This window comes from Bison bison, unplaced genomic scaffold, assembly GCF_000754665.1.
Source record: "Bison bison bison isolate TAMUID 2011002044 unplaced genomic scaffold, Bison_UMD1.0 scf7180017864180, whole genome shotgun sequence".
Classification (NCBI taxonomy): Eukaryota; Metazoa; Chordata; class Mammalia; order Artiodactyla; family Bovidae; genus Bison; species Bison bison.
Genome location: NW_011494752.1, coordinates 14,150,404 through 14,164,291, shown reverse-complemented (window position 1 = coordinate 14,164,291; position 13,888 = coordinate 14,150,404). Strand labels below are relative to the sequence as shown.

The following is a 13,888-nucleotide window of genomic DNA, read 5'->3' as shown; positions in this document are numbered from 1 at the left end:
CCACAGCTGCTGCCGTGTAGCTCACCTCATTACTTCTCATCGAGTCTGCCAGGCCTCTGCTCGCCATCCTCTGACCCCTCACTCTGCAGCACAAGCAAGCCTTCCACAACATTCCGAGATGTCAAGCCAGCGCTCTGAATCCTTCCATCGCTTGCCATGCCCACAGGGCAAAGTCCCAACTCCTCCTCACCCAGAGGAGGTCTTTAGTGAATCAGACTCTCAAGTCCCTCTCTCTCTGCTCCAACACATCAGCCTTCCCCCGGCCGACACCACAGCTAGGAACACCTAAGTCAAGTAGCGTTGTCCTTTCAAAGACTGGTCTGATGCCCAGATAAAGCTGGTGGCCCCCTTCAATGAGCCCCCAGATTTCCACGCTAACACCCGCAACATTATTGGTTTCCGGTTTCTCTGCCTTCATCAGACCTTCCATCTTTGAAGGCAAAGACGGCCTCTGCTCTGATTTTGCAACCCCATAGCCCAGCATAGCACAGCAGCCGGCCCTGGGACAATTCCCAGGCAGAAAAATCCTAAATGGATTTGAAAATAAGCAGATTAGCCAGGGCAAGGCAATACAAATGTAAATTGGGCTTTAAACTCCTTACATTTGTATGTGGTGTAAAAACAGGGACAGCATGTCTATTGTACCCCAGCACCCCCTGGGAAAGAAGTGATTAGGGATTACAGGGACTAGGAGAGCTTGGAGCAAAGGAAGACAGACAGGAAGAAGAGGGAAATGGCTCGTGGCGGCTGAGCACAGGGGCTCTGCTTCCCTGGCAGTGGTGCCTGGCTCTGGCCTGAGTAACATGCCGGCAGAGATCCAAGAGTTGGGGCAGAAAGGTGGGTGCAGCCCGTTTGGTGGTGAGGAGACACAAATGCCTCCAGGAGTCAGGGGGTCAGATGAACGTAGGTGTGAGAAGACCGAGAGGCTGCTTTCAGTACCTTCCTGCAGAAAAGGGGGTCAGATTCAAAACTTTACCAAGCAGTCCAACAGCCAGACAAAACAGGACTGAGGTCCCAGAGAGAATTAGAAAGACATCTGGTCTTCCCAGTCCCTTAAAACTAAAGAGTACAACTTTTAACATGACCCTGAGGGTCTGCACGATCCCTCCAAACATGGCTAATGTTGTCATCATGCTTCCCATCTCGGCTGAAGGGTACCTCCTCCTCCAGGAAGCTTCCCCTGACTTCCCAGGGTCTCTAAGGGACATGCTCTCAAAACACCATGGACTTCTCTCCTTCACAACCCTTCTCACAATTGTAATTAAATTTCGATTCATTTAAAATCTGCTTCTGGGAATTCCCTGGCAGTCCAGGGAACTCGGGGCTTTCACTGCCAGGGCCCAGGTTCAAGCCCCCAGTCAGGGAATTAAGATCCTGCAAGTTGCACAGCCAAAAAATAAAAATAAATTAAATAAAATCTGTTACTACTATAAGAAGATTAGCATTTTGAGAGTCAAGGCTGTTTTTTATTCTTATATCCCAGCATCCAACACTCTGCTTGGAACATATGTGAGGCCCAAAACATGCTTGTTGCATGAACAATTCAATCAACCACACAAATGAAAATGAATTAAACAATGAATGAATAAAACTTGCATGTATATTGCAGGAGGTTTTTCAGCATCCCTGGCCTCTACTCACTGGATGCCAGGACATTCCCCAGTTGGAACAATCAAAATTCTTTCCAGACTTGCTCTCTGGGGAACAAAATTGTCCCTATTGAAAGCCCCTGTTTTCCTGAATTGTTGAGTAGATTAAATAAAATTACTTACGGCTAATTTAACACATTTTGACATGTAATATGTACATAATAAATGTAATTATTGGATTACTGTGAGCATTTGGGAGAGAATGGGGAGGGGTGAGCAGGGCAGGTCCTACTGGGAATGACAGAGAACCCAGAGAGGTGTCACCTGCCAGTTTGGCCTGTGGACCAATATATGTTATGTCATCATACAGCTTGGGAACTCCTTAGCCAAGATCAGTTTTTATATTTTTAAATGGTTGAAAAAAGGAGCCTATTTCATGACATGCAAGCTATTGAAAATTCACATTTCAGGGTCTAAGTAAAGTTTTATCAGAACACAGCTGCCCCTATGGGTTTACCATCATCTATGGCTGCTTTCTGGAGAAGGCAATGGCACTCCACTCCAATACTCTGCCTGGAAAATCCATGGATGGAGGAGCCTGGTAGGCTGCAGTCCGTGGGGTCGCTAAGAGTCGGACATGACTGAGCGACTTCACCTTCACTTTTCTCTTTCATGCATCGAAGAAGGAAATGGCAACCCACTCCAGTGTTCTTGCCTGGAGAATCCCAGGGACAGCGGAGCCTGGTGGGCTGCCATCTACGGGGTCGCACAGAGTCAGACACAACTGAAGCGACTTAGCAGCAGCATGGCTGCTTTCACATGACAATGGTGGAGTCGAGTAGCTGTGACATTGACCCCATGGGCCTCAGAGCCTAAAATATCTACCACCTGGACTATCAGAGAAAAAGAGTTTGACCCCTGGTCTAGAATCTCTTGTGATCACTATCTTCCAGGACCCAGTGGCATGACATCTGGGCTTCAGAAAAAAGCTGTCTGCCCTGCCTGGTAAAATGCGACCTAACTATCCCCCTAATAAAGAGAGGGCTAGTTGAATGAAGGAGAGCATATATCAGCAGTGGACTGTTTGTTACACTGTTGTTTTTTAAAAATGAGTTGAGATTTTGAGAAAGCTACTTCTACCCCTCTGCTCCTTTGCAACAGGAGCTAATTCAGGACAAGGATGGAGCCAAATTCTTGATGATCTCAGGGTCATATGGCTCAATTTCTGTATTTTACAGATGGGGAACTGCACATAAACACACTCTCCTCCGAAACTTCAAAGTCTGATAATCTGATAACAGTACAAAGCGGCTCACATGTTTATTTTGAGGAAGACTCTTTCTGATTAGAATGGTCAGAAGGAGTTCCACTTCCTTTTTTCTAGAAACCCCGGTTAAGTCTTCAACTAGAACACCCCCTTGAGCGGAAGGCCGAGTTGCCAGGAGATGTAAACAAACCAACCACCCCAAGTGGCAGTTTTCAGCTGCTTTCTCTGTTGCTCCCTTGAAACAGCAGCTGGCTCTTCTCTCACCAGGTCCCGACTGCAGGTTCATTAACATAAACCATATCCATGGCCCCGTCAGGTGGGAGGAGGTGGCTGTAGTCAGGTAGGCACAGATGAGGGAAGTGAGGTGTCAACAGGTGCATTCAGGTAAGATTTCACATTCTACCTTGGCACAGATTCCCACCAAATCTCATTTTCTGGGTTTCCATCCTCTCTGTTTTCTTATAGCAACTGCCCTGGGGTTAAGAGACAGAGCTGATGGCTGGCTTTGCTCTGCCTGGTCCAAGACGACAACCTACACATCACTCTGCCCACCTTGTTATATAGCTCCTACCGCTTCTCCTTCTATGACCCTTCTTGCAGGTCACTCTACGGCAATGAGCTGGGATCCTGGAGTCATTCTGAAGGCTCAGGATGCCCACAATTACTGGGACAAAGAGAAGTGATCTTGACTCAACTCGGAAATGCATGTGGACCTCTCTTACTGGTTAGAATAAACCCATAAGTAGCCCCAGCCTTTCCCAAAGAACATCCTAAGAAACACCAGCAAGTGAGATACTTCAGGGAAGAGAGCCATGCTGTGTTGAAATCACAGGAAAACCCCACTCTTGTAACCCGTTTGGGTATCAATCAGCACATTCCAAGCTCCCAGAAATCATGCAGTGGCTTAACCTGTTTGATTTGATTTAAACCAGCTGTGGACTACAGATCCTTACAAGATCCCAGCTTGGAAAATATGGTCCCAGACCATGAGGTTGGGTTCCACAAAGATGCCAGGTTACAAAGATGACCCCAACCTTGAAGGACAGGCTTCCCCACCCTGGTTCAACCTCCTGCTACCCAGGCCTGGGGGAAGGAAAGATATCCTGGCAGCCTCTGAGGGAGAGTTCGAAGGAAAGCTCTAAAGCCCAGGAGGTGGAGGAGAGAGGTGCCCCTCCAGACGGACAGGACCCCGGGGGCTGCTGTAAGACGCTGCCCGGAGCAGGACTCACCATTGGTGGCCGTGTTGACATAGTAGCGCCGGCCCTGAGGGGACAAGTAGCTTTGCCAGCCCGGTGGAAGGACAACAGTCTGGCTTTCCTCTCCCGGCGGAGGGGGGACCATTCCAGGCTTCTGTGGAGGAGGAAAGAGAAGGTCACACACGTGTGGCATTTTTGCAGCTGTCTCTCAACCGGGAAGTGAGAGGCAGATGAAGTCTCCCTAGAATGGCTCGACGCTGGTTGGGGTTGGGGGTGGTGTGGTGGCCTACAGGCCTCCCTGGGGGAGGTAACAGGCTACAGGTGTGATTATGGAGGTTGCCTGAGCAATGACGGGTGAAAAGCACTTAGATTTTCAGAACCACCACAGAAGGGACAGCTCCCCCCATAGGATGGGGGGTGGAGATGTGCTCAATGAACATGGCTGGGGTTTCTCTCCTGGGCCCCTAGGAAACCACTCACAGGGATGCTGCACCTGCCTGAGGGGGTGGGGGGTGGGGGGGTCACTGGAATCTGAAACTCTCCGGGACCACCAAATAGTTGGTTTTTTTCTAGTCAAATGTCTAAATGGCAAAGAGAACTGGGAAGCTGAGGTGAAACTGGCTTCTTCCTTTCCACAGTATGCACTGATGTGTGGTTTAATTCTTTTAAGCGTGACAGTACTTTTCTTTAAAAATACATAAATAAGGTCAGAGAAAAAGTACACAACAGAAAAACAAGATAAAGACACAAAGGCTAAACAGAGGTGATTTGTAGTGGTGGGATTATGAGGAATTTTTTATTCTTTTCTTTTTGCTTATCTCTCGCATCTAAATTTTTGTTAATACACACACATAACAAAAAAGTTGTGACCTAAATAAAGAACATTGAAAAATAAGAAAAGAGGGCTCAAGTTAGCCTCTCAGACAATTGCTATTCCTTGTGAAGAAAGTAAGTTGACTAAAATCAGAATTCCAGCCACACGAGGAGAGGTGTGGTGAATTTCTCAGCAAAGCTGGATCCTGTTCAGAAATATTAAAACTCATCAGCTTTTAAGTGCCCTCAGAATCCTCCAGCCATACCAGAAGAGGCAGGTTCTGGTCACTGATGACCACTGTTTGGGAAAATAAGAGATTGAAATTGAGCAGTAGAGACACTCATTTCCCAGACTGCTCTCAGCTTCTCTGAAGCTGCAAAGTCTCATGCATCTGCTTCCTGCGGTGCCCTGCACACCCTCAGCGGGATGGGATCAATTGTAGTTGCTCTTGGGACTTGGGGTAAACACAGCCTCCCTGTGTCCCTCCGTGGAGTGGTGGTGTATGTTTCATTACAAATGTTCACAGTTTAATTAAAAGCCTTCCCCTATGCCCTAATGGCTTCCGACTCCCACACCTGTTAACTCACAGCACCTCTGACTCTGCAGAAGACTGGCTTCTAGAAGAACTTCCCAGGGCTAGACAGCAGCCAGGAGGCCTCCTCCTCAGCAGAAAATGTCCACTGAGCCCAAGCACACAGCTTTGCATGTTTACCTGGGTGTCCAGACACTGCTTCAGCCCCTCCCAGATTGGAAAGTGGTAAAAACACATGCAAACCCTATGATGAGTATTGTGTTTTGTGTATAAAATATCCCTCCTGCAGGAGATGGGCATGTTGGCTGAGTGGAGGTGGGAGTAAAACAGAGGAGGGTCAGAGGGTTGGCTGAGGAGAGAAACGTTCTTTTGTGGGGGGGCCACACCACGCAGCATGCGGGATCTTAGTTCCCTGACCAGGGATTGAACCCACCCCTGCTGCATTGAAAGCACGGAGTCTTGAAAACCAGACCACAAGGGAAGTCCCAAGAGAGAAACCTTCTAGAACCAGGTTGCTTCTGCTTGACCCAAAGTAACTTATAGAATCCATGAAGAAAGGCCGGATTGAAGCTTGTCTAAATAACCCGGTAAAATAATGAGAGATTTTTAAGAGGTATCAGAAATGGATGTCATCAGAAATACATTGCAGAGGAGAGACAGACCCAGAAGCACAGTGAAAACCAGTCCTCTGGTCTCTGGCTCACCATCCTGACTCAGCCTCTTAGCAGCCACGTGACCTGGGGAAATGACTCAACCAGCTGTCTGTTGCTACATCTGTGAAAAGGAGGGTGGCGATATTAGCCCGGTTGTGGAAGACACCGTGGAAATTAATAACACACTAGCCACCAAGGACAGTACCTGTCACCTGCTGTGTTCAATAAATGGGGGTTCCCAGAGGAAAGGGGAGCCATTCAAGGCTGAGCAAGACCAAGCTTCACAGAGCCTCTGCCTCCTACGATGTGAAGTTCAGGGGCACGTACCTGGCCTCTGCCCCACCGTCACCGCAGATGGAATGTCACCATTCACAGTCACTTCCCTGAAGTTTTTATTTCTAGGACTGCTCAACTTAAAAGGCAAACACAGACCTGCAGGGGAGGCTGGCGGGTTAAGACACTGACTCTCACACTCTGGTGAGACGACCTCTCCTGCGCTGGGCTGGTGGGGTGAGTGAACTGGACCTTCGTGCCTCTGGGTCCCACCTGTGAAACAGCATCAGTGATGCCTGTCCTGTCTCCACAGCTGCGTGGTGCTGTTCTCTTTAGAAGGACTAGTGAACTCGCCTAACTCTGTAGGGTCAGAAGCCCGAGTTTCCATCTGAAGACACTGATGACCAAGGAGGGGCCATGACCGCTCTGAGGTTGCCCCCATCCAGGAGATGCAGGGCCCTCTGGAAGGTACCTGGAGAGGTCTCCTGGATGCTGAGCCCAGAAGGTAGGGGTGCTGAAAGAGGGGACGGGGGCACCTGGGCCAACATGGCAAAGATGGTCTCCACCTCCCCTCTAACATGGCCACGGGGCCCCGCTCCGCACGCCATCTGGCTGTGTTCTGCTTCCACCTCCCACCCACAAGGCAGGCACAGTTCCCTTGTTGTCTCCCTTCTTCCAGAGAGAAGTCCCTCCTGTTAGCTGGTTTAAAGTAAGTCAGGAATCAAAGATGTGCGGACAACTGGGTATATCAAGAGAACTGAAAACAGCGCTCAAACACAGACTTGTATACACATTCACAGCAGCAGCATCTACAATAGACGACTGGTAGAAACAACCCAAGTATCTGTCAACTGATGAACAGACCAACAAATTCCCCTCTGTTCATGGGATTCTCCAGGCAAGAATATTGGAGTGGGTTGCCATTCCCTTCTCCAGGGGATCTTACTGACCCAGGGACTGAACCTGGGTCTCCTGCACCGCAGGCAGATTCTTTACCATCTGAGCCACCAGGGAAGCCCATGTGTATCCATAAAAAGGAAGATTTGGTCATCCAAAGGAATAAAGTATTGATATACATGACAACACAGACGAACCTTGAAATGATGCCATGTGAAATAAGCTAGCCACAAAAGGCCACATACTGTATGATCCTATTTAAATGAAACATCCAGAATAGAAAAATCCTTAGAGATAGAAAACAGATGACTGGTTGCCAGGGGGTTGCGGGGAGGGGAAAACAGGTACAGGGACTCCTTTTTGGGCATGATGAGAATGTTCTGGAATAGACAGTGGTGATGGTTGCATAAAACTGAGAATGTGTATGTGTCACTGATGATAACTTTTATGTTAGGTGTATTTTTTTCTTTTAATTGGAGTATACTTGCATTGCAGTGTTGTGTTAGTTTCTGCTGTACACCGAAGTGAATCAGCTGTATGTATACATACATCTCCTCCCTCTGGGCCATCCCAAGCCCACCCCTCTAGGTCATCACAGAGCACCCAGCTGAGCTCCCTGTGCTTTATTCAGGTGGCGCTAGTGGTAAAGAACCCGCCCGCCAATGCAAGAGACATAGGTTTGATCCCTTGGTGGGGAAGATCCCCAGGAGGAGGGCATGGCAACCCACCCCAGTATTCTTGCCTGGAGAACTCCATGGACAGAGGAGCTTGGTGGGCTATGGACCACAGGGTTGCAGAGAGTCGAACGCACGCACACAGGTACAGGTGTATTTTAACACACACACACACACACACACACACACACACACACACAGAGTTGGCCTTGCCACCTGCAGGCCGTCATTTAAGTGGCCCAAACCACCATTATCTTCTTGTGGTTGCAGAGGGCCAGGCCTCCTGGGAAAGCTTCCCCAGAGCAATCAAGAGGATTCAGCATGAGGAACTACCCAGTAATTAAGGTCTCTGCCAAACCTATACTTCTAATTAGTTTCCTTCCAACTTAAATCCTTCCCTTCCCTTCCCTAGTCCTGTGGCTTCTCCCCTTCCATTTCAGCAGCTCTTTCCCATGGGAATAGGAACTAGAAGCAGGGGTGAAGGGTGAGGTTGGGGGCCACACCTACAATGAAGATGATCAGAAGAAGTGGGAATCAGGGGAGATGAGACCAGTTTCCTCCAACTCAGAAATTCTTAACCTCATGCACAGCACAGCTTTGTGGGAATCAGGAAATACCGCCTCTTCTCCAGATGGGCTGGCCCCGAGTGCAAGGCTGGGTTTGGCCTCCCTTGACCTCACCTCCTCCCAACCTGGGCCCCCTTGTTCAGTATAGAACCTGCTCAACGGTATATGACAGCCCATCCTCTGAGAATCTAAAGCAAATTCTGGCTCTTCTGCCCCCCACCCTTCAAATGAAGACACGTGTCTACCTACTCACTCATCCTATTTCCTATGGAACATGCAGAGGTTCCAGACTTCAGAAGCCCAGTCTAGAAGGTCCTCAAGAAACATCTGGGCTTGGACCCCACCAGCAATCACCTATAATGACTTCCACTGCTTGCACCAAGGACTGAGCCAGGTGCCTCACACACTCATCTTCAATCATCACCACAAGCCTGCTGCAGAGATGCCATTTTCTTCCCCCATTTTAAAAGGAGGAATCCGAGACTCAGAGAGTTTAATATCTCACCCAAAGCTGCACAGCTAATTAACTGGTGAAACCAAACTTTACAGTATCAGCTTTATTCGAGAGATTTCCATCCGGTAACTCAGATCCTGGCTACCCTCAGCCCATCTCTCCCCAGCTGTCTGTGATCAGCTTCGAATCTTCGCCTGGACCACCTGACATTCCAGATCCCACCCGAGGAGGACGGCACCCCAGCCTGATCCTCCTGCCTGTCTCACGGTCTCCAAACGAACATATGCCTCCCCAGGAGATGTGCAGAAATATCACCACCCACGTGCAAGCAGTCACGTTCCCCGTCTGTGGGCTGACTTCCTTGTCTCCTTACTTAGAACAACACAACAGAAGAAAATTTTCCTCTTAGTAATGGCTACTGATTCCCCCTTGGGGTGGGATGGGGAGAGGGGCAGAAGAGCAGGTGAACAAATGGAAGTCACCCAGAGATTAAAAACAAATCCCTGCTACAGCAGTGTTTCTCAAAGTGTGGTCCCTAAGACACCCCATCCATCACCTGGGATGTGGGTTAAAGTACAGATGCTGGAGTCCTGACTTCAAATCAACCTTGAGCCTGGGAAGCTACCTTTTAACATGTTATCCTTAAGTCTCATGCTCAATGAACTCAGAAGAGAGGGTCTGCAGCTTTCCTGAGAGGGAGTGATGGAGAGAAACAATCACTTCTTAAATCAAAACTGGGAACAGAAAATTAACAATTTATAAAAAGACAGTGTTTGGCTTCCTGGCTATGTATGAAAGAAAAGACTCCTAGCCCCTAGCCCAGACCCTTCAGAGAGACTATTTTAAGAGAGACCCAGTCTCCCTCTGCAGCCTCCAGGCAGTACAAACCCCAACACTCAGCTCCCGGTAGCCTCAAGTTCAACCCGGGACTCCTCGCCCTTCAGGAGACTTGCAGGAGCATTTTGCTCTTACCTTCCACAGATGTGAGCAGATGGTCCTTGCTGGTGGTAACGGGTGGTCGTCAGACACTCGATTTTGTAGTCGGATCAGACGGGTTTAAGGTCCCCCCATTCCACGTCTTATCACACCCCAAACCCAGAAGCAATAGAAGAGCTAAAGAAAGGCATATCCAGGAGCCCCCACCCCCCACCCCCCTACACCCAGATCTATATATAACAGTGCTGAAGTTGTCAGCCTAAGGAGCCACTTTCTGGCAGTCCTGTTGCCATGGCAATGACTGCTAATGAGCCCAGAGCTGTGATTGGCACTGCCTGAAGGCTTCTCCACAAAGAACTCTGCAGCAAGTTCTCCTTTCTCAACCACACGGCCAGCTGGGACACCTGGGGGCAGCCGAGACATGGCCAGGGGTGCCTGGGAGCCATAGGTCCCGGGAACCACTTTGTTACAGGTGCCCCCAGAGCAGTCCTGAACCCAACGGCCCAGAGCGGCCTCTACTGTCACTCAACATGGGCCAACCAATTAGAGACAGGGCTGCAAAGGAGCCACCAAGAGGACCAAGACCTGGTCGGGCCAGAGACTGGAGACTCAAGTCCAGCCCACGCCTTCTGCTGACATGTGTTCAGGGTGGAGAGAGCCCCACACAAAGCTGGGAATGGCTACCCAAGGAAAGAGCATCTTTGGCTACGGGTTAAGAAATCAGGCATGAAGTGGGGCCCCGCCTTCTACACTGCTGCCGCCAGCCCACAGGCTGTGTCTACGAGAATTCTTGGCACCTTGCCTCTATCTCACAGGTGAAAGTATTGCTCTCTCTGGCTCTGGCAGCCTTTCTGTCCATGGAGAGCAACTCACAGACACTAACTGGGGAGGAAAGGGGGACCCATGACAACAGCACAGGGCATTCTGGGAAGTGTAGTCCTCACAGTACTTTTATAGGCTGGTGGGAAGAGGATGGATGTTGACAGCATGTTCATGGTCTTCGAGTGGATCTTCTAGGGGTTAGAGATTTGGAGACCTGGCCAGAGTGAAGGAGAGGAGGAGGAAGAGGCAGAAGAGGTGGTGGAGAAGGAGGCGGCAGAGGGGAAACAGGTGGAAGCAGAAGAGAGGCCACACAAGAAAGAAACATTCAGGAAGGCAAGGCCACGTCCATTTTGTTCTTACCTTTACTCTAAGCTCAGTATTCAGAATATTGGATGGATGGATGGACAGATAAATGAACGGAAACTGGGAACTGTAACAGAAACTAGGCTTCAAACAGATTTGAGAGGCTTTCTCACTAAACAAGTAGAGAACAGCAGTCCAAGCAATGTATGTGCCAGTGGTAAAGAATCCGCCTGCCAATGCAGGAGATGCAAGAGATCTGGGTTCGAATCCCGAGTTGGGAAGATCCTCTAGAGAAAGGAATGCCAACCCACTCCAGAGGAGCCTGGCAGGCTATAGTCAACGGGGTCACAAAGATTGGGACATGACTGAGCATGCACATGCATGCGTGCACGCACGCACACACACACACCCATGAACACATCCCAGCTCTTCATGGATCTGACTGAACAGACTGTTCAAGTACAGGAAGGTGGGGAGACCAGATAATACAGTGTTTTTTCAAGTGTAGGAAATAAACTGAGGAACAGCATCCGGAAGCCTCAGGAGCAGCACAAATTTCTACTCATGAGCTCATCTGATCTCCAGAAGAAAAATTCCAGGAAACCATTGAGTGACCACAAAAGAAGGCAGGAATGTACAGCATTTATGCTACAAAAGTCATAAGGAGAGAACAAACTAATGAAGAAAAGGCAAATTTGTTTAAAAAAGTGATATAAAAAAGGGACAGAATGTGCTCAAAACTGTACGGAAAATTAAAAGATAGTGACAGAAGGAACAGCCACACTGGTTGCAACAGAATATAAAATCAGTATTGCAAAAAGGAAAAAAAAAAAAAAAAGAATCAGTTATGGACAAAACAAACTGAAGATTTTTTTTTCCCTCCCGGAATGCAAAAGGAAATGGGAAAACATGAAAACGGAATCAACAGAAGAGCAGGCCAAGGTGCTAGGTATTCCCGAGGAAGAAGCTAGAACAAAAGCCAAAACAGAAAAGAAACTATAAACAAAGATTTCTGGGGTTGGGGGAAAACTTTCCTCAGCTCAAAGAAGACACACAGGAAGGTCCTGTACTGCTCCAGGCAAAATGGGATTTCAAAGCCCAACAACAAGCCGACACCGTCTAACAACACATTTACACAGCAACGAAAGGATAAAGTCCTACAACCCTTTAAGTGGGAGGAGGAGGAGGGTGTCTCCAGTAAAGGAGCATAAATAAAGCGGCCCTCAGCTCCTCTGTGACCACGATTCCAAAGACACCTGTGGATCGTTATGCAGAAGATGCTGAGGCCATTCTATGTGGCCACTATGTCACATGTCCCTCACTATGTCACTTTGCCTTTCACGAATGGAATCGCTCAAAATACATCGCTCTACCAATAAAGGCTCAGGATGTTTACCAATCAAGTGCTTAAAAGGTGCACTCCAACTCCTTGTCTGCATCAGCTACCTTCCACAATCCCCCCACTGAACCCGCCACTGTTCTCCATCCACCATGCTGCTAGAGGAAGCCTCACACCGTGGGTGAGACTGGTACCGCTCTGAGAAGTGAACATCAGTGCCATGGGGGCTCTCTCCCGGCACCCACAAAGCTGCCAGCCCTGGGCCCGGAGGCTGAACTACTTTGAGCATTGCAGACTGTCTCCTGAAGACTTAGTGAGGGTCCCGGGAACTCTGAATATCCATCAGCAAGCCCCCACCCCACCCTCCACCCAGTGCCTCCCTGGGGGCCCATCAATTCACTGGGCATGTTTCTTAGGACTGAATAGGCAGAGGACACAGAACAATCAACTCTGTATTTTCTGACCCTGAAAAGGAAGGGAGTGATCTGGTGAACCAGGAATTTTGATGAACACAATTACAATGTAGCCCATGCAAGGGTACAGGAAGTCAACTCTCACAGGAAAACTTGCTCAACTGGAAACCATGGGGTCTCCAGCAGGGCAAGGATGGATGAAAAGCTTTGCAAGCAATACCACAAATTATGAGAATGAATTGGATGAATGAACCCTCCAGGTTCAGAGGCCACTTCATGGCCTTGCAGTGTCTGGGGGCCAAGCAGTAGAGAGTAAGAAGGAACGGATAGTGTTGGAAGTGGCTTCTGTACCAGCCCTGCACACATTCTTACATGAGCCCCACTTCACCGACCCTGGAGGAAAGACATTATTGTTGCACCTTCCACACAGATATAAACCAGAAGAGTCAATTAACAGGGTTTTAGAAAAGACAATGAAAGAGATGGGGAATTCTGAGCGGCTGGTACTTTTCCTGGGGCACCATCCAGTATGGCTGGGATTTGAGAGGGGCTCACTCCTCAGAGTCTCCTGGGAGAATCTCCACATTGACTGAACAGCATCAACGTGCCACTGAATATCACAATCCCTCTTGCTGCTTACAGACGAGTTTAGGAGCAGGAAACCAGAGTCCTTGTGGCCATGCTGAGGGCCACGTGGTGGGGAGGAGGGGGATGGGGGTTCCTGTGGGTGCTCCTGCAGTATGGAGAATGCTCCAGGAGTAAGACAGAAGCCACAGTTGTATCCCCACCTTGGAGTCTGGAGGGGCTTGGGGAACCCCTAACGCCTGTCCCGTGTCTCAGGTGTGTCTCATCCTGATGTTTCCGCGCTCTAAAGGACAAGGTGGTGAGCTCCCGGCAGCCGGTTCTAACTTCTGAGCAGGAAAAACCCAAGTGATTCTGCTCCCCAGCTTGTGATTCACAGAGACATTTTATTCAAACTCAGCTTCCTGATGGGCTGTTGAGAATGTCGGCTCCCTTCCTCCCACCCCTCCCCTGACAGATTAAAAATAGCAGGGGCTGTTCTGAGATCCTACCTCCACTTTGGGAGCATCAGCAGAAAACACAGGGGTCCAGGCTTAGAGAGGCTGCGTTCCCAGGCAACGAGCTGTAATTCACGTGGT

General features: G+C 49.1%; 1 protein-coding gene across 1 annotated transcript in view; it reads right to left on the bottom strand.

Moving 5' to 3' along the window:
* GAS7 (growth arrest-specific 7) overlaps positions 1–13,888 on the bottom strand; it is a 208,531-nt gene that overhangs the window by 78,064 nt on the left and 116,579 nt on the right. The window contains exon 2 of the mRNA XM_010843192.1: positions 4,086–4,206. Coding sequence (XP_010841494.1) covers positions 4,086–4,197 — 112 coding nt within the window. The 5' untranslated portion in view covers positions 4,198–4,206. The remainder of the gene's footprint in view (positions 1–4,085; positions 4,207–13,888) is intronic.